This window comes from Oreochromis niloticus, linkage group LG14 (genome assembly GCF_001858045.2).
Source record: "Oreochromis niloticus isolate F11D_XX linkage group LG14, O_niloticus_UMD_NMBU, whole genome shotgun sequence".
Taxonomy (NCBI): Eukaryota; Metazoa; Chordata; class Actinopteri; order Cichliformes; family Cichlidae; genus Oreochromis; species Oreochromis niloticus.
Genome location: NC_031979.2, coordinates 6,229,063 through 6,256,604, shown reverse-complemented (window position 1 = coordinate 6,256,604; position 27,542 = coordinate 6,229,063). Strand labels below are relative to the sequence as shown.

The window sequence follows — 27,542 nt, the reverse complement described above, 5'->3', positions numbered from 1 at the left end:
AACAGGAATATTTAGAGAATGAGTGCAAAGAGGACACCATGTGAAAAAATACTTGACTAAAATACTTGATACTTGGAAAAAAATTACACTGCAATAACTCAAAATCTTACCAAGAGTATTTGTCTTATTTCTAGTCAAAATTATCTCATTACACTTAAAATAAGACAGAATCAGCTAAAGGGCAACATTTCAGTAAGGTAAAGGAACTTGTTTCAAGACAGTAAATCTTAAAACTAGACAATTTTCACTTGTTCCATTGGCAGATTTTTTTTTTACTTAATACAAGATATTTTAGCTTGAAATAAGTGAAAAAAAATCTGCCAATGGAACAAGTGAAAATTGTCTAGTTTTAAGATTTACTGTCTTGAAACAAGTTCCTTTAGCTTACTGAAATGTTGCCCTTTAGCTGATTCTGTCTTATTTTAAGTGTAATGAGATAATTTTGACTAGAAATAAGACAAATACTCTTGGTAAGATTTTGAGTTTTTGCAGTAACCTCATCTAATTAATTATGCTATAATTAATTAGATGAAGAAACGCACTTGTTTCATGTAACACCTGATGTGCCCTTGGTGTTGCTTTTATGATTAATGACACCCAGTGAAACCATCTTTAATTTTTTAAGATACTGCGTCTTATAGATGACACAAATTTTACATTTAGATTTGGACACATGCATGCTATCACCAGCCTTTATATAGAAATGTTTGTAGTTTTTCTGAAAAAAAAAAGAAAAGCCAGTGAATGCTTAACTGAGTTCTTCTTACTTACAGAGTGGTCTGGTGACAGCGTCTCCTTCGGCAGTGCAGCACTGCTCAAATGAAACCACACTGAATAAAGTGGTGAATGGCTCCAAACAGCTACTCAAAGGAAAACTTGAGATCTTTGCTAAGGAGTGTCCACAAAACAATAATTAATTATGGATCATAAGGTTCAGTTAGTAGAAGGAAGGAATCTGATCCTGATCCAAGATGTGAATGAAGTACGCTGAGAGGACCCAGGAAGAAAAGACTAGGAGTTGGAACATTGTGGCTGTTGTGACATTTGCATTGAATGCAAGGATGTTTAAAGGTAAGAACCTGAGAGTGCTCTGCGTGCAAATGGAAGATGTAAACCTCACATGGAGGAAATGCTTCTGCAGAAAAGTTTCCAAAAGGCAACAAGAGCAGTTTTTAAAGACTCTAATTGTACAAATGAAAGAGAAACCTACATCGGTGCTTGGAGACAAGTGCTAGCAAAAGCCTAATAACATGCTCAAAATCACAGTGATAACAAGCTGGAACTGACCAGGTATAATTTTTTACACACTGCTTTGCATTTGAAGAAGAACACACAGTTTAGTAAGGCTGCCTTTAGTTCTGCAGATATTTAATCCTAAATCAAAATAGTGGATAAATTGAAGTTTGGACCTCATGCTGGCATGAGAAAAAGTTAAGGGATCACCGCAGTCAATATGCTCAGCTCATTCAACTTAGTTGGGATATTTGAGAGTGTACTCAAGTTTGGAGCCAAACAACTGACACATCAACAGATTACCATTGCCACACTCGCTGCTTGCATGACTAATATTAAGACATTCCATTCACCTTGAATCACTTGGATTTAAGTGAAGGAGGCAACAGTGACACTGATAGTAGAGTTGGTAGTGGTGGTGGTAGTGTGCTTTAGATCGAAAAGCCCACTGTTTGTATTTACAAAGATATATTGCGCAACCAACTGTGCCAGGAAAATTCAAATTGGCTTTTAAGATGAGGAAATCTGACTAAAGTGCTATTTACTCTCCTGGCTTTACATCAGAAAGCCCACAGATGAACTGTTCCCATGCAAGGGAATCTGTGTAATGACTAGCTACCTACACTAGTGCTAAAAATGAACAGAGCCTGTCTGTGTGCTCATACTTGTTATGGCAAAGTGCAACAGAAACTGTGACTGTAGCACCCTCTGTAGGTATGAGGTTGCATTAATCGTATTGTGTGCCAATATGCATCAGATATTGTTCATCACCGTCACCACCTGTGGATGGCTCGCAACTCTGTGTACTTGGCCTGGAGTGCAAGAAATCAATTAAGTTTATGAGAATTTTGTATTCTACAACAAAAGTGATCATGATGACGGCGCTCATGCCTCATGTTCATAAATAACAGATGGATATGTATGGATGCAGAGAGTATGTGCTATTCTGCCTTATTTCTACATATTCTGCTCATAATGTATGTATGTGTTTGCTTATTTAATACATGTAAAAGTGCTGCTCAGTTCATATATATATATATATGTATATATATATATATATATATATATATATATATATATATGAACTATATATATATATACACACATATATATATACATATACATATATATATATATATATATATATATATGCTAGCTAATTATTGCTGAATGATTGCAGTGCCCATCAAAGACTTTCTGACTGCTAGAGAGACTGTTTTTTATTTATTTATTGTGAAGGACTTTGGACTGTCTGTGGCAGCAGTTGGACCACTCTGTATTATGTGGCTCACTTTAATCATTGATATTAAATGACCTTTTAAAACATAAAAAAGCTATAAAATATAATAGCTTTTAAAAAAAATAACATTTTAAAATTACAGTGTGAAAAATTGAAAGAGCATGATTGATCTCTGTTCATCAATGTTCAGTGTGCCTTCGGCGGTTTCACAAAATAATAAAGTATATAATAATAACAACAACCCTGCATTTAGTATGTTTTCTGTCATAATTTCAAGTTTAGAATGGTAACTTTGCATTGTAACAGTGTAAGACCTTGAAGGTATCCAGGTTCACAAGCGTAATAACTGGCTAACCTGATGCAGCAGGTGGCCGGAAGAATGGACTGCTGTGATTGGCCCAGCCAACCTGGTCATATGACCAAAGGCAACAGGCAGGAACCAAGGGGCGCTGGAAAACCAGAAAATCAGTGCAGCGTCTTGTCAAGCCATAAGAGAAAACATAGGACAAAACCGGAAGCTGTGCACATTGCCTACAAAACAAAACATTTGTATAGTCGTCTGTGCTGGCATTTAAAAAAAATCATGTTGGTCTTCATATGACACGCACACACATGAAAACCACATGGTAGCTCTTCATACACCTGCCTGACGTCTGCATCTGGGGTAGTTAGGCATAATTACATTACGTTGCCTTTCCGATGTGTCCTATTGTGGCAGTTTTAACCGGAAATCACCGCTATTAAGACAAAATGACGTTCCCGTGTCACATGATATTCTTCTCTGTAGTTGTATGAGATGTTACGATACAACAGTCGCTTGATGTGGCATTAACAGAATTATAACGCTATAGGAAAGGCCTACTCGTTTTAAAATGTAGGTTAACACGCATTTGTATTTTAAGTTTTTTTTTTAAAATTATTAACATAACCACTGCTTTGCTCTTTAGGTAGGTAAAGTTGATTCTTTTTGATGAGGACTCGCCACTGATACACTTGCTTCGGCTTTTGAAACGGCTGGAATACGCTGATTGGTACGTTCGAAGATATTTGACGAACCGGGCAGACTTCAAGAGTTAAACTCTGGTGTCGGATCGCTCAAATTTATCCGGGACACTTTTTTTAATGAAGTTTTGAAATCTAGTCCGGGAGCAGGTTTCACCATGACAGAGCGGACTCCTCTCCTCCACTACCGCCTCTCTACAAGCGTCAATGAATCCGAGCTGCGGTCGCAGGCGGGCCAGCAGGCCCCGGTTCATAAACCGGGCAGCCAAGGGCGGAGGGCTGCCCAGCAGAAGCAACAGAAGAAACTCTCCACCTTCTTCGGTGTAGTCATCCCTACCTTGCTGTCGATGTTCAGCGTGGTAGTCTTTCTCAGAATAGGTGAGTGCTCATTTAGACGGATGTGCGCTAATCACCTGTCTGGTAAGAGCGAGGCCAAACTCTTTAGAGATTTTTAAAGTTGTGTACTTTTCAGCAAAGTTGAGGGTGTATGTCTCGACTGTGACCCCCCCTCTTTTTTTTTTTTTTTTTTTTTTTTTTTTTAATCTTTCACGTTAAATCCCGTTATGTTCCGTTACTTGTCACTATCACATGTCACTTCCGTGACATTCCAGCTTTGCAGTACAGGTGTGACAGCATATGTCCATTACCTGTATGCACGGCGTTCATTCATTAACATCACGAGGAGGCACATCTGTAGCTTTTTTTATATTTAAACCCTAAACTGTCTCACATAGTTTTTCATATAACCTGCCTCTGTGGATGAATGAAGTAAGAGAGATTTTCCCACCTCACTGATGTGCAGCCTTTGCCTATTTGCTAAAAGGAGCTTTAAATAGCCAGGAATTTAATGTTATATAAAAGTGAATAGATGTAAAAATTTTCCTCAGTGTTGTTAAATGAGGGAAGGTGTAACTGAGTGTTGTGGTCCGATTAAAATCCTACAGGTTGTACTTGTTGTTTGTGGACCAGTTGAGACGATGGATTTATCTCTATATATCCATAAAACTACCAAAGAATTTTGCCCTTACAGTTAAGACTAGATTCTAGTGAAGATCACAGTAGGCCACAAATCTATTTAGCCCTTAGTCACGTGAGGAAAAAGTATTGGTACTAGGGAGAAGGACTTTTACCCCCCCCCCCCCCCCCCCCCCCCCCTCTTTTTTTAAGCAGAGAAGAAAATGACAGAAGGATACAAAAGAAGGAGAATTGGTCTCCAAATATTAAACAACAGTGGGTTGCTCCGGATAAAATAGTGCAGAGATAACATCTGCAGTCAGTCTCATCGGAGGTATGATATAAAAAATAGACTATACTATATTAAGTTAGGAGCACTCTGAGGTCATCCACTGTTTACCTTGCTATGAAAATAAGCAGATATTTATAATTTAATGCACTTTCCCCTATTTCTGTGTTTAAAGCATTAAAGAGGTCACATCTAACTTCACCTTCTCTTTTCTCTCATCACAACCCCTCATATCTGGGCATTGCTGCTTGTGTATGTCTTCCTGTGTTAGTTGTTTTCCCCACCCCACCACCACTGTCCCCCTGCCTCAGTCTCGTGAGATGTCAGCTGCTGTGCAGTGAGGATTCCTAAAACACACACACACACACACACAAACACAGGGAAAACACAGTGTTGTGTCTGTTTTCAGACTCCTTGCACAGGAACTGTTAGGGGTTTCATTGTGGATGTGAAACTACTATTTTATCAGCCTTGACAACTTGCGCAGATAAGGATGAAGACTTTGACTAAAATATACCGTACTGACAAGATAATAGTGACAAGAAAGTAAAGCTGCATTTATTAACCATGCCTGCTGCATTCTTAAAGAGATCGTAGGTCTGGTCCTTGGAGATCATGTGAGATCCACAGCAGTACTGGTCACAGTGTATGAAACCATGGTGCTTTTAATGCCTCTCAAAGGATACAGCAGCAGAAACTAGTGATAATGTGGTAAATGTGTGTCTAGCATGGTGTAAAGTGAGCTTAATATCTTGTCCCAAATGTATTTAGATGCACATTCCTTTGCTTTTGAATATCAGAAATTTTAGTTATACTTATTGTTGTGTAAAAACCCTAGTTTTCCTCGGAATTTCTTTCTGTCAGGAACCATTCCAACCACAGATGTTATTGTGAGAAGTGGGAATTTTCTTCCAACATGTGATTCCAGTTTCGCTTTTGCTGAGGTTGGAATGTTTTGATGAGTCATTAAGTCAAGCCGAAGACAAAGCTGCTTTCATTTTTCATTTCCTGAGCGAGTTTTGCAGATGTGTTCATCATACAGTTGAAGCAAGCATGGATTTGTTTCTGCAGTACAAAAGGCTGTCTTCATGATGGTTCCGCTGCTTGTTTGGGGGAATTTTCATGTTACTCTAAATGCTCACATTTTCGATACCACACTGGTGGTGTCACCAGTGCAACACCACATTGGTAACTTCTGCTTTCAGACTGTTGACCACAGGATTAGATGCTCAGTGAGGGAAGTTCAGGTTTAAAAGTATTTTTCAAAGATGGTTCACTTCTTACTGGCGTTCATCTCCAAACAAAGAGAATTTTGTCTACTGGCTTTACATGTCTGTGATGGGCATAAAAAAAATATAAAACTGAAGTCTTTGTTTTTTTATAGTCTGGGTAATATTTCTCAGTGTCACTCCCTACCTTGGATGACTGATAACTGACCCAAAGCAACACATTAGGAATATGAGCCACACCTCGATTTCAACCAGCAAGTCAAGGGTTTAGGTCAGACTTTCTGTGTACAGATTACAGATGTTACCAACATCTGAACAATTCTCGACAGTTACTTAAGTACGTATCTACGCCCTCATTCCTTCCCACGTTGAGTATTTAAACTCACTGTGTTGCCTGCGTATAGCTGCACACAGCTGAAAGGGTACTTACTTTCACTGGCTTCCTGTTTACTACAGAATTCAACTTAAGGTTTTATTGATTACTTTAAAAATCACTACATGGTATGGTTCGGCCTGATATTGCAGAATTTTTATACCCTTATGCCACCCCCATCCATACAGACTGACTTCTGTATGAATTTTTAAAAAAAAATTTCATTAATTTGTCTGTTTTTTCCTTTACTCTTTTTTGACAGCATGCTCGTAATTTATGGGTTTTCTGATTCAGGTGCCGCAGGGTAAATTAAACCAGATCTGAGAAAGAGATCCTAGATTTTTTTTTGGACTCTAGGTCTCTAATGTTTTTAGTGGTTTATCTCACCATGTTTGTGCTTTCTGACTAGGACTTGCAGTGGGACAGGCTGGACTCTACCAGGCTATTGCCATGTATGTTGTGGCCTACATCATCATCTGTATGACCGTGCTGTCTGTCTGCGCCATCTCAACCAATGGAGCTCTTGATGCCGGGGGAGCTTATTGTATCCTCTTAAAACACACACACAGAAACGCCATCTGCATAGGACTATATTAGTGCCAGTGGTGCAGGCACTGAAAGAACAAACACTAGTTAAACAAATATAATCTGTATGTAGGTGCAGTTTAAGCCTTGTCAGTGTCATTGAATGGACCTAGGGTTGGCGATTATCTGTACTACAAGACACCTTTAAAGTGTACTTTATTGATCCCCGTGGGGAAATTCCTCTCTGCATTTAACCCATTCACTCAGTGAAGCAGTGGTCAGCCTTTGGGCGCCCTGGGAGCAGTGTGTAGGGACGGTACCTTGCTCAGGGGTACCTCAGGGTAGCTGTTCAGGGGAATCGAACCCCCGACCTTCCGATCATGGGGCCACCACTCTACCTACTGAGCTATCCCTGCCCATGATCCCTTTAAAGGATCATGTTTATTTTGGGTCCTGACCAATAGAACCATTATAGCCACATTCATACTAAAATATGCAAATAAGCCAAGACTACATTTTAAGTATCTTTGCTTGAAGGTAACTGTGAAAGAATAACACAATACATTTTGGTTCATTTGTAGTATCTGGGCAACTTAATAAAGCCTTCCAGCAATTTTGCTTCTCCAATTCCAATTCGGATTTTCTCTCATTTTATTTGTGTCATGACCCTAGATGAGGCACTGACTTGGCAGGATGAAACTTGGGAGGATCCAGCCTTCCAACCATGACCATGTCCACGGTTCTAAATGGTGCATTTCCAAGATTATTCAAAATTCCTCTTAACCTAACTTCAACAACTCTTTCCTACATCTACATAGTATGGCTTATCAACTTTATCCTACAGTTGCTACAGCTCTGCCCTTCACCTGTTCACCCTACATATCTGTACATCTCATCTCACTTTCCTCGATTGTGTGAAAGAACTTGGTAAAAAGTCCACTGTCCTCTCTCCTAGACATCTCCATACCTGCACAGCTTTGTTATCTGAACCACCTACCTGCCTTTCCACTTTTCATCCTCTTCATAGCAGCCCTTACTACCTACTAACTAATCCTCTGCACTTCCTAATTCATCTTTTTTCCATCCCTCCTCTTCTCTCTCTCTATTTCTTTGTTCATCAGCTCCTCAGAGTACTCCTTCCATCTTCTCAATGCACACTTTTCACTCGTTGAAATGCCCTCTGTCCTTAATCACTCTAACAGATGTCCTTTTCGGATTAGTCTCTGTCTGTCTAGCCAATTGATGCAAGTTTTTTGATCTTATCTTGGTGTCACTATAAATTCACTGTAAGCCTTTTCCTTTGTCTTTGCCACTTCTTGCCTTTGCTACATATCTAGCCTCCCAGTATTCCTGTCTACTTTCTTTTTACGGCTGTTTGTTAGAACTGTTGTTAGAAGTGGGTGTTAACAGCCAGATCAGATTAGATTAGATAAAACTTTATTAATCCCTCGGGTGGGTTCCTCTGGGAAATTCTTTTGAAATATGCCAGTATGCCTCAGTTTAAAAGTAACACAATCCACTTACCAGCACTCCCAAAACTCACTAACTGGTCTTTGGACAGCTTGCTACCTATTTTTCCCAACTTGAAGTCTTTATGCTAAGCGAAACTAATATAAACCCAAAATACTACAAGGGAGGTATTGCCTGAAACTATTAGACTACTATCGGTGGAGAAATACAAATACATGTGAATGAATGAAACAAGTTTGCTTTGCCTTAACGGCACTCAGACATGATCAGCCGAGCACTGGGACCAGAGTTTGGTGGCAGCATCGGCATCATGTTCTTCCTGGCTAATGTATGCGGCAGTGCTCTGATGGTGCTCGGTCTGGTTGAAGCCATCTTGTCCACATTTGGAGTCCCTGAAGGTAAGTTTTGCTTTCATAGCTTGTCTCGTTAGCATAATTGTGTACTTTTGTTTGAAAAACTCACATTAAGATTGGGAGTGGTGTATTTAAGCTTTCTTAACATTATTAAAATGGGTCTCTCATTTTATCCTTCTAGCTGGGAATGTAGCCACTTCTCACTACCAGGTTCTTCCATCTGGCTACTGGTGGTCTCTGCTTTATGGCACTGGGATTGCCCTACTGTGCCTGCTGGTGTGCCTGGTGGGAGCCCACATTTATGCCAAAACCACCTTCCTCATCTTTGTGATTGTTATTGTTGTCCTGATCACTGTCTTCATCAGCTTCTTCGCCGTGCACCCTCAATCTATCACGCTTCCTGACCTGAAGCCCAATGCGACGGGCCCCACCACAGCCAACTTTACAGGCTTCAAGTTGGACACACTACTTGGGAACATATGGGGTAAGTTAGAGGACTGCTGGGTCAAAAATTATAGTTGAGCATTGCTCACGAACATGTTGGGATGAGCAAAAAGTGCCTTTTATGCTCTTCTGTATGTTTACTTCTTCTGTACATTGTGCATAATACCCATACACTCCCTATAAAAGAATTAGCCACCATGATGTTAAATATTGGTTGGCCCATTATAAAGCCTTAAATTTTTTGGTAACTTTAGCTACTCTTCAATCACTGGGTAAGCCCACCCAGCAATTATTATCCTTTTTACCACAAAAACACCACCATGTCCTTTTTAGTAAAACTTGAAACCACTGACTGAAGCCAGCAGTTCATCAGAGCACTGCTCTAAAATCTATTCAGTTTTTAGACATAATATCATGTGCACATTGCTCAAGAGTTGTCTGCCATATTGAATGCTTCCCTAGCCCCAATTGCGAGGGAGATGTTTTCCCTGAATGGAAAATATTCACTAGCTACTAGCCAAAAGTAAAATTTCAGTAAAGTGTTCACCTTCGGCAGTGGTTTAGCTCACTGGGATCACGATCAGTGGTTGTCAGCTGGTCGCAGACCACTCTATTGGACTCTGTGTGTGGAAGGACTTGGGCTTTATTGACTTGATCCTATGTCACTATGGCACTTCGACTTGGCCTCACTTTGATAGTCTGCAGATACATCTTTTACAGTCTAAGAAAGGAAGCACAAACAAGCCAGGGTGCTATAACTTAGTTAAGATTTAATAATAACCAGCTCAGCTCTGGATGACGTAAAGTGGTCTTTGAACTGTGCAAGGGACAAAGGTGAATAGCAGGAGGTGTGTACAGAACTGATTAACATTAAAGATAAATTCATTACATAATAATTACTTACTAAGGATTAAAGTTTTTCTTCTTTTTTTCTTATAGATTTACTATTACAACAGTGGTTTTCTTTCCAATATTGCCATTATTGATTGCCAAATTTCAAATATCAAGGTCGGGCCCAAAAGACTTCACATTGGTCTAAATGCTCAGTTTCAGACTGTTCTTTCTACCCTTGGATGTGCATCATGTCAGAGTCAGTGCATTCTTAATAGGGTTATATTTTAGATATACAGGGGTGCCTGTGAGCACAGAAGCTCAGGCTCAGAAAATCACTATTCAGCGCTAGTGCAAAGATTATTTTCTGCAGATATTAGAAGTATTGTAATGGTAACAGACTTGTGTTAGCACAATGTTTCCTTGATGACTCATTTCTTATTACCTGAGCCCTTTCATCAGGAACAGCCACCCTTGTCATTGCTATATTTAGTCTTACTGTCACTTCCTGTAGTCTTATCTTGTTAACTGGCAGTTTCATAGAATAATTTTCCAGGAAGATGTTGTCCTGCATATATTGGTCCTTATAAAATGCTTCTGTTGGTTTTATGTAATGATTGAACAAATTAATTTCACAGCCCATTATTTACAGGATTATAGCATCACACATCAAACACCTAAAAATATACTAACTTCTTTCCCACAGAACAACATCAAGTAAGTTAATAACATATTAACTGTTGACATCTACCTGGTTACCAGTGATCTGTCGGGCTGGTGGTTACAGTTATTGCAAGTGTGAATATTCAAAAGCAACTGCAAAAGAGTAAAAGAATGCAAATGCAGATAATTGTTCCCTTATAAAGAAGTTGGAAAATTTGAATGATCATTTTAATCATTGATGAGAATCATGTTTCAAGCATTCCTCATGTCATGTCTTTGTGTAATTATATGAAAGAATAAAAAAAAAAAAAATCCCCATACAGAGATACTCTATTGGTTTTGCTTTTGTAATAAAATGTATCTATACCGACCTGATTCGGGAAGAACACAAATAATTATTTTTGTTTGATTTGGAAAAAATAGCACAGTCAGAGTAGTTAAAGTAAAGCTGCGTATACACTGGGAATGACTCACAGTGATCATAGACCATAGAAAGTGAAGTCTCTTTGGTGACTTCAAGCGACTGTGGGTAAAATAACTGCTGGTGATGCGATGTGCGTAGGTCCAATGGGCAAGCGAAGAGACTACCAATCAGAGTGAAGAATACAGTATGACTTGTTAGCAAATACATTAGGGGGTAACCTAGGAAGCTGAAGCCTTGCATGTCCACAAGAGACCTACTGGCAGTTTCAAAGCGATGTATAATCAGCAAATTGCTTCCACTGTGTATTCAGCTTAAGTTATTTATTTCCTTTTTTTTTTCTTTATTCCAAAATCTCAGAAAATGAAATGCAGCATGTTAGTAAGTGACCTTCAGACATGCTGGTCGGCAGGTTTTGTTACCTTTGGACTGAGCAAAGGATTTGACTCTATTCCCTGCAATCTCAGCCACAAATGTGAAGATGTAAACACCAACCAGTGGAAGTCGCTGTTGTGGAGAAAGTGGTGTCATTCTTCTGACAGTGGCTGCTTTCCTAAAAGCACATAATCTCTTTTTTCCCTTTTCTATGCTGAGTGAGATGGGAAGCTTTGTAATTAGAGGTTATACATGATTTCAGGATCTTAATATTTACAGAAGCCAAACCAAGCGCTCCTCTGTGTTTGGAATGCCTTACTGTAAAGCACATGATTTGTGAGCTAACTGTTCTAACTCAGGCATGCACACGTGGCAGCTATTACACACACATCTTTGGATAATCCCTGTTTTCAGTGTGAGGACACACATGCACGCACACACACACACACACACACACACACACACACACACACACAAATGCTTGTAAAATAAAATGGTTGTGCTAGGATTTGACTGAAAATTGTGACAATTGACAACCATCCAGAGAGAAGGAGATTTTGTATAACTCCTGGTGTTGTGCAGCAAAATGTTTGACTTTTATTTACATCAGTGACAACTTCAATCTTTTTTAATTTAACATCATATTTAAGCCAGTACTGAACTTTTATTTGTTGTGTATCTCCCTGAAAATCTCCCTCGTGCTCATTTCCAACGGCAAGGTTTTATTTATGGACTCTACTAGAGTGGTTTTGCGTGCCTCACGGTTCAAAATAGTGCATCTTTTTCTTATCCTGGGCCTTGGTTAAGCAGCTCAGTTCATCAACTTCATAAAAAAGCAAGGCGTTTTGCCTCCTTTCTTCTTAAGACTTTAAACACCAAACATGTTAAATCTGTGCAAATAATTTGTGCATTAGAAATATTTTTTGGACTCACCTATTAATGCAGCCATTCACACCGACTGCATGATGTCGCTGGATGAATTTGCAGCGTTTAGTTTGTTGAACCAAGCTTGACATCATTGCTCCATGTAAACTTCATTTTTTTTTCAAGGTTCATTTTTTGAGAATGAATACTTTTGGTGTGTATATCCATTACATGACAAGTTTGCATCCAAAAAATTTGGAATTTTGTGTTGTTTTTCATATGTTCTTGCTGTGTAGTGGCTGTTGCATTTCTAACTAATTGGCTGCCCCTTGCAAACAGAATTTTTGAGCAGCAGGTGCGTGCTCGCATCGAGCACAGACCAAATAAGTGCTATCTGCTCTCACTGAGATTATACAGAGCAAAGGCAGGAAACCATTGGCACTGAGCTTTTATATCACTGAATGGTGATCACAAGTCTGTTTTGTTCTTAGATAGGATGTGCACTCCCAATTGTTTTGTTTGACACAAATAGAGAAGACAGAGTGGATGTCTCACAGATTGGAGCTGCAAAATTGAATTTTCCCAAATAAATCATATGATAGATTTCATGGCGCGTTGTAAACGGCAGAGAAGGTTTACAAAGGATTGCTTTCTCTAATGCTCCAAAACATGATGAAGCTGGATGGGCAGGCAGGTGCAGCAGATTGAAGTTTTCTTTGAAGAGTGGTGGTGTCGATAAAAGCATTGACTCCAGTGCTGTATCTGTTCATATGTCTTCCTGCAGCTGATTACACTGTAGATTACACAACACAAACCACGATGACCTTTGCCACTGTGTTCGCTGTCATGTTCAACGGCTGCACGGGGATCATGGCCGGCTCCAACATGTCAGGTAAGTGAACAGATGTTGTGTATGTGCTGCCTGGTTATCTGTGTCAGAACATACAACATAAAACCTGCATTACCCATCAGGTGACCTGAAGAATCCCAGCTACTCCATTCCCCGAGGCACCATCACAGCTGTAATCTTCACCTTCATCGTCTACATCATGCTCAGCGTGCTGGTCGCCTGCACCTGCGATCGGTCAGTAAAAAAAGAAAATGTTTTCACCTGCTGTAATGCACTCATTGTATCATTAACATGTGCAAACAAACGAAAAAAGAAGTTAGGCTAAGGATGGGTGTTGATACTGTACACTGTTCTCAGATATATTTACCGATACTGCTTATCAATAACAGTGGCTGTATGATGTTGTGAAATTATTACTTTTGAATGGAATCTCGACCTGTTCTAAGGAGATATGAGGTTGTTTGGTAATGTTCCTGTAGTGCCAGTGAACATACTGGGGCAAACTCAAATCTTGTTAGCTTGCTATGGACCCCATGAGGCCACAGTCACCTCTATCAGCCCTTTAAGCACGCCCTCTGCATGACAGTGTTAATATTAGAGAGAAGTGGCGGAGGACCTTTACAAGTTCCAAGTTGCAGATCAGGCTATAGCAGCCTTTATGAGACACACAATTCATATCCACTTGGGCTGTGTTGCATGGAAGCAGGTTTAAAGATAGTTCTACATGTTTAAGCTTGTTTAGGTCAAGTGCTCAAAGAATCCGTTTGGCTTTTATCCATGAAGGTTTTGAAGTGGTTGGTGCCTGCCGTGGTGGTAATCCCCGAACCAAATGGTGGACACCAGAGGTGAAGGGAGCCACCAAGCTGAAGAAGGAGTCCTATCGGGCTTGGTTAGCCTGTGGGACTCCGGAGGCAGCCGACAGGTATCGACAGGCCAAGCGGAATGCGGCTCGGGCAGTGGCTGAAGCAAAAACTCGGGTGTGGGAGGAGTTCGGAGAGGCCATGGAAAAAGACTTTCGGACTGCCTCGAAGAGATTCTGGCAAACCGTTAGGCGTCTCAGGAGGGGAAAGCGGTGCTCTACCTGCACTGTGTATAGTGCTGGCGGAGCGCTGCTGACGTCGACTGAGAAAATTGTCAGGCGGTGGAAGGAATACTTCGAGGACCTCCTTAATCCCACTGACACGTCTTCCGAGGAGGAAGCAGAGTCTGGGGATGAGGGGAATGACCCGCCAATTTCCGGGGGCGAGGTCACTGAGGCAGTTAAACAACTCCTTGGTGGCAGAGCCCCTGGTGTTGATGAGGTCCGCCCCGAGTTCCTGAAGGCTCTGGATGTTGTAGGGCTGTCCTGGTTGACACGCCTCTACAATGTTGCATGGAGATCAGGGGCAGTACACCTGGACTGGCAGACCGGGGTGGTGGTCCCCATCTTTAAGAAGGGAGACCGGAGGGTGTGTTCCAACTACAGGGGGATCACACTCCTCAGCCTCCCTGGGAAAGTCTATGCCAGGGTGCTGGAAAGGAGAGTTCGTCCGTTAGTCGAACCTCGGATACAGGAGGAGCAATGCGGTTTTCGTCCTGGTCGCGGAACACTGGACCAGCTCTTTATCCTCTCAAGGATACTTGAGGGTGCATGGGAGTTTGCCCAACCAGTCTACATGTGTTTTGTGGACTTGGAGAAGGCATTCGACCGTGTCCCTCGGGGTGTCCTGTGGGAGGTGTTGCGGGAGTATGGGGTGTCTGGCCCATTGCTACGGGCCATTCGATCCCTATACAACCGTTGCAAGAGTTTGGTTCGCATTGCCGGCAATAAGTCGGACTCGTTCCCGGTGGGTGATGGGCTCCGCCAGGGCTGCCCTTTGTCACCGGTTCTGTTCATAATTTTTATGGACAGGATTTCTAGGCGCAGCCAAGTGGCAGAGAGCTTTTGCTTCGGTGGCCTCAGAATCTCATCTCTGCTTTTTGCGGATGATGTGGTTCTGTTGGCTTCATCAGGTGAGGGCCTCCAGCTCGCACTGGAACGGTTCGCAGCCGAGTGTGAAGCAGCGGGAATGAGGATCAGCACCTCCAAATCTGAGGCCATGGTTCTCAGCCGGAAAAGGGTGGAGTGCCCACTCCGGGTCGAGGATGAGTTCCTGCCCCAAGTGGAGGAGTTCAAGTATCTCGGGGTCTTGTTCGCGAGTGATGGGAGAAGGGAGCCGGAGATCGACAGACGGATTGGTGCTGCGGCTGCAGTGATGCGGACGCTGCACCGGTCCGTCGTGGTGAAGAGGGAGCTGAGTGTAAAAGCGAAGCTCTCAATTTACCGGTCGATCTACGTCCCTACCCTCACCTATGGCCACGAGCTGTGGGTAGTGACCGAAAGAACGAGATCGCGGATACAAGCGGCAGAAATGAGCTTCCTCCGAAGGGTGGCTGGCCTCTCCCTTAGAGATAGGGTGAGAAGTTCGGCCATCCGGGAGGGGCTCAGAGTAGAGCCGCTGCTCCTCCACATCGAAAGGAGCCAGTTGAGGTGGTTCGGGCATCTGACAAGGATGCCTCCTGGGCGCCTCCTGGGTGAGGTGTTCCGGGCATGTCCCACCGGGAGGAGGCCCGGGGCAGACCCAGGACACGCTGGAGAGATTATATCTCTCGGCTGGCCTGGGAACGCCTTGGTGTTCCCCCGGATAAGCTGGAGGAGGTGGCTGGGGAGAGGGAGGTCTGGGCTTCTCTACTTAGGCTGCTGCCCCCGCGACCCGGCCTCGGATAAAGCGGATGAAGATGGATGGATGGATGGATGGATGGATGGATGGATGGATGGTTTTGATTGAACCAGGGCTGGCTGTAGCTCAGGAGGAGCTACTAATTGGAAGGTTCATGGTTTGATCCCTTGCTGCTCCAGTCTGCATGTCAAAGCATCCTTAATACCATGTACTGAACTCTGATTTGCTCTCTAATACATTCATCGAAGTGTGAATGTTGGATAGAAAGCTCCGGCGTAGGAACAAAGCCTGAGTGAATGGGTGACTGAGGTTTTTAGTATATAGTGCTTTGAGTTGTCACGTAGAGTAGAAAAACACTATACAACAAACACTCTATCTACCATTAAAATGCTTTACCAGTAAACATGTGACAGTGTTTTTTCTCGTTCTCTGCAAGTAATGACTGAGAATCTGTGGCAGGTACTTGTGATCAGTTAGGAACATTAAAAGACGTGTTTTAAACCAAAGCCAACTCTGTCCTGACTAGTAACCACAAACGTAAAGAATGTTGGTGATGTTAGGAAATTGTTTGTAAAGTCCCATACTGTATTCTCTATATGGGCGTTACCACCATCGCCATCTTAAAACGACATGTTCACTTTCTAACAACATGCCAGTCGCAGGTCCTGAATAATCTGACCAAAACAAAACAATGTTTTATCTAGTGCAATTCAAAATGAGCGACTGAACCCATAAGCTCTACAGGAAAGCGATCCCATAAACATCTATAGGACTTAGAAGTCCTTTTGCAGCCAGAGGTATTGCATTTTTAGTTTAGTAAATCCCATCAACGCTCTGGTAAAGGAACCTCTCATTCAGTGCAGCTCTGTTGTCTAAAAATATTGGATCAGCAATAAACAGAGAGCTGTAAACACACAGCGACTTTAAATTTGTTTTTGGCCCTGATGGCTTTGTGTAAGAATGAGTTAAGGTAGCATGAATACCAACAGCAGCAATACTATGGTACTAACAAGTAGAGATGGACCAATCCGATATTACGTATCGGTATCGGTCCGATACTGACGTAAATTACTGGGTCGGATATCGGCGAGAAATGAAAAATGTTATCCGATCCATTAAATATCAAAAAAGCACCTCACAAAACTTTTGACATGGCGTAACTCGGCTCATAACCATAGCACGTCAGAGCAGTATGCATCACGTGATAGAGCGGCTGTGTGTATTTGTAGCCTCGCTACCAAACCAGCATTTCATCTCCGAGGAAGTGATCCCAGAGAGAAGTAAAGCAAGTGCGTAAGTTCATCTCTGAATGTTTGTAAAGCATTCCCACGTTAAGCTTAACAACCGATATATGGAGCGACTGCCTCCCTCTCTCTCTCTCCCTCCCCTTCCTGCTGCTACTTCAATCGTGAAACTGATCAATGATCAGCTGATCGGCTTTTCTGTTGCGAGTCCGTCTCTCTTCTTTGTTTTTGGCCCATTTTGCACCAGAAAGAGGAAACCAGCGGCTGAACAACAGCAGCACGTTTAAGCTTGATAAGCTGTCGTTAGAATTTATTTAATATTACTTTCTACACCAGGATCCTTTTCTACGTAGCTGACGGCTGGTAACTGTGCAGGGGCGGATCTAGCAAAGTTTAGCCAGGGGGGCCGATAGGGCATTAACAGGGAAAAGGGGGCACAAAGACATACTTTTCTTTCTTATTCTCATTTAAAATGTCTAGCTTTTAATAAATAATTATCTGAATCTTACACCCAAAGTTTTAATCCGATGTAAAATGTATAGAAGTCCATTACTGTATATAGTAACTATTAAGTCTAATATACCCTAGTAAGCTATAGTACTTTTTCCTTTGGGAAGATACCATCTGTGCAGTCTGCAATTCTGTTGAAGAAAGATGTTGAATCTATTTAATTATTCTTGAAAAATAGGTGGAGGGTGGGGGGTGGTTCCCTATTTTTTTTGCTGGGATTTTGCAACCCTATTAGTTAGGTTGCTTAATATTTCTGCTAAGTACTCTTTAAAATCCCAGAATAGGGAGGATGGAGTAGGTTTAAGTTTATTAGATTGATCAGCATTGCTGAACTATGAAATATTTTGGGTGCAGTGTAATTTTTACATACAGGTATAACAGAATGGCTTTAGTGTTGTTGTTTATTTAAACTTGAGTATGAACTTATACAAAATGCAGCAAGATATTAAAAAAACAGTTTTATTGATTAAAAAACACACTATATCGGATTCATATCGGTATCGGCAGATATCCAAATTTATGATATCGGTATCGGACATAAAAAAGTGGTATCGTGCCATCTCTACTAACAAGTATGGTGTTTTTACCAGTTTCACACAGTGCCTTAGTACTCATCCCTAAGTGTAACAGCCCAGTGTTCGTAGAGCTGTTCATATTGCTGAAATCTTTGAGTTCAAATGCAGTGCTGTAGTAGTGGACACAGCACATTTTTCCTTCAGCAATGAAATCCAATACTCATAAGGTGTCAGATAATGCAGACAGGGTTCATTTTCTGCTTCACCACGCAGAATTGGAGCATCAGAGGAGGCCGATTTCAAAACCATTCATTCCAACGAGATGTTATCAATACCAGGTGTCAGTTAATCAAGCCAACCATTGTAATGGAAACACATTTCAGATTCTCAGATCTTTTATATGTTGTTCAGTATGTTTCCTCTAGTGACTGATGTTACTATATAATGGCTCAGCATAATTTTTTTTAAAGTAAAAGCATCATTAAATCCAGGTATGTTGTTAAGTATGAATTGTTTTCATTTCATATTTAAGGTTGAAACACACATTAAGTTCTTGATGTAGCAATTGCCACTTGCTTTTCTCTGGTTATCTGTCCTCCGTTTTCTTCACTCTAAATGTCTCGTTCTATCTGCCTTTTGCTGAAAGTCAGAGTTCAGAATTGATGCAGCTTTAAAGCGAATGTTGCCAAGGTGCTAAACTGACATGACAGGGCTATAAAAGAGCATCGGAGATCAATACTGCCATCATTTACCCTGCTGCAGCGCCCTCCCTGTATCTGCCTACCGTACACATACACTTGGTGATAAGAAGTTTCTTAACACACTTTCTCTACATCTGCACTGTTGAATGTGTTTTTCTAGAATCACAAATGTTCATATATCTTTTTAATCTGATGTAGCTATCTAAATGCACACATATTGTGTGTTGTATTCTAACAAAGGTAAGCTTGTGTTTATCACTTGCGAAAGGCCATTCTCACATGACTCGTATCGGGGATGAAAGCGTGTATCTGGGTGGTGACGTATTCTCTGATCTAAATGTGTATGTGTACACAGTAGGAATACACATTGATTGTATACTGAATGAAGACTGAATACTAGCTGAAAGTAATAAAGAAATGAAACGGATAGCTCACTGAGTTTTTGTAAGTGGGTAATATTTAATAGGGAAGTAAGAAAACTGCTAATCCATTAGTGTACATCCTTTTTTGTTTTGTTTTTTTCTTACTGCTCATCTGTTTCTGGGCTGTGGGGGCAACAGTATAAGGAGAGAGCCCAGACCTCCCTCTCCCCAGCCTACACCTGGAGCTCATAGAGTTACACTGAAACTGTAAACTCTTCAACATGTCCTGGGTCTTCTGCGGGCATGTCCAAGTGGGAGGACCCACCTAGGGGACCCCAGTTGGACATGCCTTAAACATTTCCCTCAAGAGGAACCCAGGAGGTGTCCTGGTCCAATGCCTGAGCTTTCTGAACTGACTCCTTTTGATGTGGAAGAGTGGTGATTCTACACTGACTAACTTGTACCCGAGTACTTTCAGAAGTGCCAATTCTCATTCCTGCCACTTCATTACAATGTAAAGTTTTTAGATTACTGTGGTGAATTTTAGAACGCGTGACGTAACCTGCGTAAGTGGCGATGTTAATTACCAAAACTAAAAGTGAAGACTAAATCCTCAAAGTAATTAAATGTAAGTAAATTGTTGAAGTTGTTTGCTTAATTGACAAACAGGTGGAGCAAGCTATAACACTGATTAAAGGTAAAACGTTTAAAAAGGGTCATCAAAAAGTTAGCTGAAGTATTAAACTTTTCAAACCATTAGCTAAAAGAAAATCAGTTATTCAATACAAAATGACTGATGTACAAAAAAACCTCCATGATGTTATAAAATGAATAAATAACAATTAAAACAATTAGATTTGTATGAGTTGGTCACACAGGGCTGTCAGGTGTGTTCAAACCAAAATGTTGGTTACTCCTAACCTAGCCTTGTACGACGAACGACATTTATCACTACGGTCAGTGATGCACTTGTTTGCACTGGTTCTTAGAAACCTGGTCATACGACTTATTTTTTCACTGTACAGAGGAAGTGCAAAGGATTCCCTTTAAAGGACAGTAAAAGGAACAGATGAGTGAGACAGAAAGTGAATCATCAACTTATTTGCAGAACCGTGCAATCTGTCCAACAAGGAAGGAGACATCGGCACACGTGGTGTAAGGTTGCGTACAGCTTGTTTCATGCCTGGTAAATCACTTCCCTTATTTTCCTTAGTTTACTTAGGATCATTTGGTTTATTGAGGTTAATGTGAAGTCATTTCCTGGAACCGCTGGTATTTCTGTTCCTCCTTGTGTAGTTCAGGTATCTGACTTTGAGATTTTTGACTTTAAATGTGTTTAATTGTGGAAAACATGGAAAAGGATGGTTGCTAATTTTAACTTTAAACCAGTTGCGTACTTTCGCACGTTGGCTTTTCTCATCCTATTGTAAGAAGTAGGTTTTTTTCACGTTGTAGTCTTTTGCCTGTAAGAAGATAGCTGGAATTCACTGTTTGTACTTTCCACAATTTATGCAATAGTCTACAATCTGTGGTGTGGGGTGGGGGAGTGAGTCTCCAGACCAGTGTTTTATGCAAACTCTTAAGACTGCATTAATTTGCTCACCAGTTGCTACCGTCAGCTAATAAGTGTACTTGTAGTGGCGGGGGACACTGAACGGTCCTTTTTAAGATTCAGTTTTCATTTTCTCATGGTGCAAACAGGAGCTTATAGGCATTACCTGCTTGTAAGTAGTGAGCTGCCTTGTACATCATCTCCCGCTTGCAGAAAAAACCCCCCATTTATTTTAAACCTTCACTGCTATTTCTGCTACATTAAGCTGGCTCACTCCTTGAAAAATATTACCAACAATACCTGAAGTGCATCATAAAACTTTATTGAATTTCTGCAAGGAAATTGCTGGAAGACCCATATTTATCACACTGCGAGAATTCAAGTAACATCTATTTTCAAGTGCAAATGGTTCCAGAAATGAGGGGGAAAAAAACTGCCATCCATTATGAATGCAGGTCTCATACACCTATTCAGAGTGTGTACTTGGTGAAAACTACCCCCAGATGTTGTGATGTAACTACAATAACTATGTCTTCATTTTATGGTTTAAAAACAAAACAAAAACAAAACAGGCTGATTATTATCAAGATACCAAACTCACGAGTAATGATTCATGTCAAGTCAAAGTCAATTGCACTTGTTTTTTGTCTGGCTAACCAAATTGTCCTGATCTGAAATATATTTGCTTCAATCATTCATCACAAACACTTGATAACACTTTGTTAAAAATTATGAATTTTTAGTTGATGAAATTTGAGTTAATTGTTGCAGAAAAATTAAATAAAGTCTACTAATTGGTTAAAATTGTTTTTTAAGCTATGAACATTATCTGTATGGTTATTATGCAGGTGCAGGTATTTATTAAACTTTGTAGATTGTCAGTAGATAGTTTAGCTTAGTTCATCTATAGACCTCATTTGGATGGTTAATGTAATGCTGGATCTCAGGGATGTCAGAGTAGAATTTGAATTTTATTTTTACTCTTACTAGCTGTTTAGCTTGACTTATGCTACAAAACTGCATATTAAAATTTATTAAAACATTGTGGCTTTGGTGAAAACATGATGACATATCTGTCACATGATGCTAAAGGAGACCTTGTGTATATCTCTGAGACGCCTGTGGCTTTGACTAAATAGTATTTGCCACCTTAAGATTTAAAACACGCTGACTAATTGATGATGTAACATTTATCCCAAAACAGCAATATCGTTACCATAAGCACCATAAGCATTGACAAATGCTCTCAGCTGACATTTTATTAGGTACAACTTGATAGTACCGAGTTGAACCCACTTTTGCCCTGAGAACTGTCTTAATTCTTGTTCACATAAACTAAACAAGGTGGGGGAAGATTTTGGTTTATATTGACATAATAGCACAGTTACTGCAAATTTGTCGGCTCCTCATCTATGATGTCAGTCTTCCATTGAATCAGGTTCCAAAGGTGTTCTACTGGATTGAGATCTGGTGACTATGGAGGCAATCTGAGTACAGTGAACTCATTTTCATGTCCGAGAAACCTGTTTGAGACCAGTCTTAGAAGATCAGTGTACCTTGGTTATAAAGGGATGGACATGATCAAAAACAATACTTGGTTAGCTTATGGTGTTTAAATAATTCTCAGTGGGTACTGAAGGGCACAGAAAGTGCAAAGAAAGTATGCCCCACATAATTAGACTATCACTACCAATTCAAAGATTCAAGGATTCAAAGCGTTTATTGTCATATGTACAAAGAAAGCATTTCTTTGTGCAATGAAATTCTTTTTTTGCTGTCCACATACAGATGTTAGTATATATACAAATAGAAATAGAAGTGATAAATACAAGTAGTATAAATAAATAAATGAAGACAAAAATTTAAGTTTGAAATGGATGTGTGTGCAAAAGAGCTATGAGCTTAATATGCTGGCTTAATATGCAAGATGACCCAATGTGCAAAAAGTATTATTGTCAAAAATAGGTCAGCTGTTCAAGAGTCTGATAGCAGTGGGGAAGAAGGAGTTGTTGAGTCGGGATGTTTTAGATTTCACACTTCTGAGCCTTCATCCCGAGGGCAGAAGAGTGAGCAGTCTATGTTGGGGGTGTGTGGAGTGTTGAGGATGGAGGCAGCTCTCCTTTGGACTCTGTGATGGTAGATGCTCTGCAGAGAGGGCAGCGGAGTCCTGATGATCTTCTCCGCAGTTGTTATCATTCTCTGCAGGCGTTTGCGGTCCATAGTGGTAACGCTGCCGTACCATGCAGTGATGCAGCTGGTCAGTGTGCTCTCCACAATGCAGCTGTACAACCTGTTGAATCGCAACTACTGATGCAATGCAGGATGGATTCATGCTTTCGTGTGGTTTATGCTAAATTCTGAAACAGCTGTCTGACTGTTGTAACAGAAATTGAGACTCATCAGACCAGACTATTGCCCAATTTTAGTGAATCTGTGCAAATTGTATTCTCTTTTTTTGTTCTTAGCCAACTGTAGTGGCACCTAGTGTGATCGTCTGCTGCTGTAGATGATCTGCTTCAAGGTTCGACATGCTGAGCATTCAGAGATGCTCTTTTGTATACCTTGGTCGTAACAAGTGGTTATTTGAGCTACTGTTGACCCCCAGTCAGTTGAAAGTAGTCTGGCCATTCTCCTTTGATCTCTAGCATCAACAAAGTCTTTTCACTCAGAGAAGTGTTGCTCACTGTCTGCCACCAACAACTATGAAATGTTTAGTCTCTTAAATCACCTTTCTTCTCTATTCTGAAGAAACATCAGCAGGTCATCTTGACCATGTCCACATGGCTAAATGGACTGCAGTGTTATTAGCTGATTAAATATCTGCCTTATCAAGCAGGTGTACCTGATTATTGCTGGAGGTCACTTTGGCAGATGATTTGTATGCATAAGGTTGATGGGTTTAAAAAGTACAAATTAAATAATTTCAACGTATTACTTTAAAAAAGTGAGATAAATATTTAAATCTTGTTTATCAAGACAACAATTTCACATCAAGAACCAACAACACAGCAAGTGTGGGGAAAACTGACTGTTTAAATAGTCAGCGCTTTTTATAATGTTAACATAAAACACCAGCTATGCAATAAAATAAATAATAATTCAAATTTTTTAATAAGGACTTTTTCAGTTCAGATGCAGTAATTAAAATTGAAAAATGTCAATTTATGGAAAACTCATAAATAGTTGCAAGAATTAATTGTAGCTCTGTTTAGAAGTTATTAAGATCACTCATTGTTTATGGGCAATAGCTACAATAAAGGTAGGCTGAAACTGATTACTCTATGCTACCACTGAGACAAAGGATGATGTTTGGCAGCAGATGAAATTGGCACTAATATGGGCAGGTTACTTTACTTTGAAGTTCTCCAATGTTTGTCCATAAAAGCAAAAACAGAGCACCCTCTGCCTGCTGTTCCACGAGTTGTCCAAAGTGTGGCAGTCACGCTCTCTCTACAAACTGCAGTTCTTCTTTGAAAGATTTCGACTGACAGACCAACCTTTACACAAGGCTCTTCTTCTAAATTGCTACCCTCTGCAAATTGTAGCTCTCCATCATAGCTTTTAAAAGCAAAGCAGTTAAGATTGTGAGTATTTAAAAGTAAATGTTAGGGAGGTGGGAGAAGGGCTGTTGAAAATGCTTCTTGATAGCTGCCTACCTGAGTCTGTGTGTGTGCCGGTCTTGCAGCATCTCTCTTGTCTTAGGTGTGAGCGATCGTCAGCATGTGCTCATTATAACGAGGGATAAGATCATTCACCGCGGCGCTGACAGCTTCAGACAGTTCAGGCTCGGTTTTAACATGAACTAATGTATGATGTGCTTCAGCTAGCTGAACTTTTCTGTTATGAGCTGTAGGTGGAAGTCTCACAGATTTTTTTTTTCTTTTTTTCCTTCCTGTAATTTCCTAGCAGTGTGATCAGTCACTTCCAGGCAGAGAAAGTAACTGAGTTGGATTTTTATTTTAAGTATAAATCAGAATGGACTTTTGAAGTTTGATGGATTCAGTTATTGTAGTTTAGCAATGCCACATCATTATAAATTATTTCAAAATATCAAAAAGTGCAAAGGCCTTCACTGAAAGATTGACTTTGCATATGTACTTTTTAAGAGCACATTTTGTCCTTTGCAGCTATTAGCACTGCAAAGAAAATGAAGCCTATTTGGATGGAAAAGCTGTTCAACTGGTTTCCAGGTCATCATTAAGTGAGCGGCTGCATTTTTTTTTTTGTCTGTTCTGAGATTATCACTGATGATATGCCACTATGGTAAGAGGGGCTGCAGATGATGGCGATGTAGTCTGAGGGGATAGGAGATAAAGGGGAATCTATTAACCCCATGTGACCAGCCAGCCAGCCATGACAGATTGCCCTGTCGCTGCTTTATCAAGCTCTTTTGGTAATGTGTGTGTGGATAATGAAATGCATGACAACTCATTGTGCTTTTCCAAGCTGATGATGATGGTTATTATAAATTATTATTAATTGTAATATTGTTATTATTATTATTATTATTGTTATTATTATTGTTGTTGTTTTTGGCTGAGTCTTAAGAGGTTAAAGTGATCTAGTCAGGGTTTCTGTCTTTGCTTGATTGACATCTTTGTGTTTTTGTCAGTGCACACACGTGTTTCCCTCAGCACAGTGCATCAGTGACCTGTGGGCTAATCTGCCCTATGCTATAGAACCTTTTGTATTAATAACCGACTTGATAATTATATTAATTTGAATCTGCTGGGCCTCCTTTTGTGGTGCTATCTCTGACATGCAGCTTTGTAAATGCATGCGCAATCCGTACACCCCCTGAAGTGCCTCTCCCTCTCATCTAGCTCCTCTGTTGTCCCCTCTACTCTCTCGCTCACACATACGCTCACACACACGGTGTCTAATTCCCCTCACTTTTTTAGAAAACACATCTTTCTTCACAGAGCTTAACACTTTTTTCCATTGGCTATTCTTCCAAACACTTCACTGTATGTCTGCTGTCTCTTGTCTTCTCCCACGCACTGCCAATTTCCATTCTACTGCCTTCCTATCCTATATTTTAACCGTCCCTCCCCTAGCTCGGATTACCTTTCATGCTTTTGTTTACTTTTTTAATTATTCAATGTCATCTCCTCTGTTGCTTTTGCACCTTCTGTGTAGATCAACTCCCACAACTCAACTTTTTTGTTTTTTAAGAATTGAGGGGTTTTTTTCTGTCTCCCACTAAATGACTGTGGCCTAAGGGTGGGTCACAAGCTATTAAGATAGAGTTTGCAAAAGCAAGTGTGACTGATTACACAGCTCTCTATTTGAATATTGGCACCCAAGCAAACCAGCGTGCTACACATGCAATTTCAAATTTGTGCTTAAAGCCAGCATGTGTAGGATTTCAGAGTTTCGGCTCAGGTGTCCCACAGTGGAAGTATCAAGAAGACAGACACGATTTAGCCAAGGTACTCAGAGTGGCCAAGCAGAATTTCTGTTTTACATAAGGCGCATTGTAAGTTGTCTAAATAGTCGCTTTTGGATTGTGTCATGACATGGGGAGGGGATATCTTGAAATGGCATCTCAGGCAGGTGCATGAGGCCTATCCAATCAGAAAACGTTGGCTTAAAGGGAGGGGATTCATTTAAGTGGATGAACTAAGGGGCTGCACACAGTATTACTGTAGGATTAACAAAGGAACTCTAAATTATGCAAGCATGCTCATTTAGAGTCCAAGATCACACATACAGAGATGGAAACAGAACTGAGGGAGCTCAAACTAACCTAATCAAATGAGAAAGTGGGGAACATAGAGGTCTGGTCTCACCAATACATAGAGAAAATCGTGCCTTCGATCTTCAAAACACCTAATAACCCCCCAAAAAGAGGTAAACTTAAAAACAGTATGATGTTGGCATATACATTTATGGCACACAAAAAGTCCAAAATGGAAAGCTACAGAAGAATTTCATCTGATCTGACTCTCGATTACAGTTTTTATTTTTCAGCTTTGGGCAGAACAGTCACTTTTTTAATAGTTAAAAAAAAGATACAAAGTCTCTGTAGTAAATAGCAGCCATTTAGCTAATGTTAAGTTTTTTTGTTTTGTTTTTTAATGTTTGCCAAAATATCTGAGCTGTCTTGTATCTCATTCTGTTGATGCAAAAGTAAAAAGACGAGAAACTGGTATATAAAACCATTAAAGGCAACAAAAACTACACTTATACTTCCTAGGCCCCCTCTTTGTGGCAGCGTTGCAAAGCTAAAGTATACATGAGCTTACATATGCTTATTTCTGTAGTCTATTAACTTATTGTGTGATGATTCTTGTGCTTGTTCCCTTTACTCTCTGGCCTTCTCTTCCTCTTTGTCCAGTGTGTAGTCACTGGCAGGCAACAAGTCCAGCATTCCTTCTGCTCTTATCCTCACTCACCTCCTCCTCCCCATCCCTTTCTCCTGGTGCTATCACCCCACGGCAGCATTCTTGGCTCCCATTTCCAGTTTCTCTCTCCTCTCCCTGTCTATCATTCATTCGTCCACACAGCTGCACTCCCTCCTTTTGTTAGTCACCTCCTATCTCTCTGCCGCAGAGATTCCAGTCACTTTCGCCCACTCTCTCTTCTTTTTCTCACTTCCGTCCCAGTTTTTGAGGAGGTGGGAGCTCGGGGTAACAATGGCGGCGGCACAGGCCAAGTTTTCGACAACATGTCCTCTCGGGATAAAAAGCTACAGCAATGGGAAGGAGAGACACAGGAGTAAAGGGCTTTAGACAGAGGAGAGAAAGGGAGGATTTGGGTCACCGAGAGGTGTGGACACTGGGCTTTTCATTTAAAATGGTTTGGCAGGCATATGTGTTGTCCGTGATGGATATGAGGAAG

General features: G+C 40.7%; 1 protein-coding gene across 2 annotated transcripts in view; it reads left to right on the top strand.

Annotated features, from left to right (window-relative positions):
• The first annotated feature begins 3,255 nt into the window (after positions 1-3,255).
• The window catches only part of zgc:153039, an 89,217-nt gene continuing 64,930 nt past the window's right edge, over positions 3,256-27,542 (top strand). The window contains exons 1-7 of one of the 2 annotated variants that reach the window (XM_005461008.2): positions 3,256-3,347; positions 3,421-3,853; positions 6,730-6,864; positions 8,576-8,713; positions 8,850-9,152; positions 13,051-13,158; positions 13,239-13,350. In XM_005461008.2, the coding sequence (XP_005461065.1) occupies positions 3,634-3,853; positions 6,730-6,864; positions 8,576-8,713; positions 8,850-9,152; positions 13,051-13,158; positions 13,239-13,350 (1,016 nt within the window). In that variant the 5' untranslated portion in view covers positions 3,256-3,347; positions 3,421-3,633. Of the gene's footprint in view, positions 3,854-6,729; positions 6,865-8,575; positions 8,714-8,849; positions 9,153-13,050; positions 13,159-13,238; positions 13,351-27,542 lie in introns of both variants that reach the window. The other variant, XM_013264773.2, reaches the window with a different exon arrangement.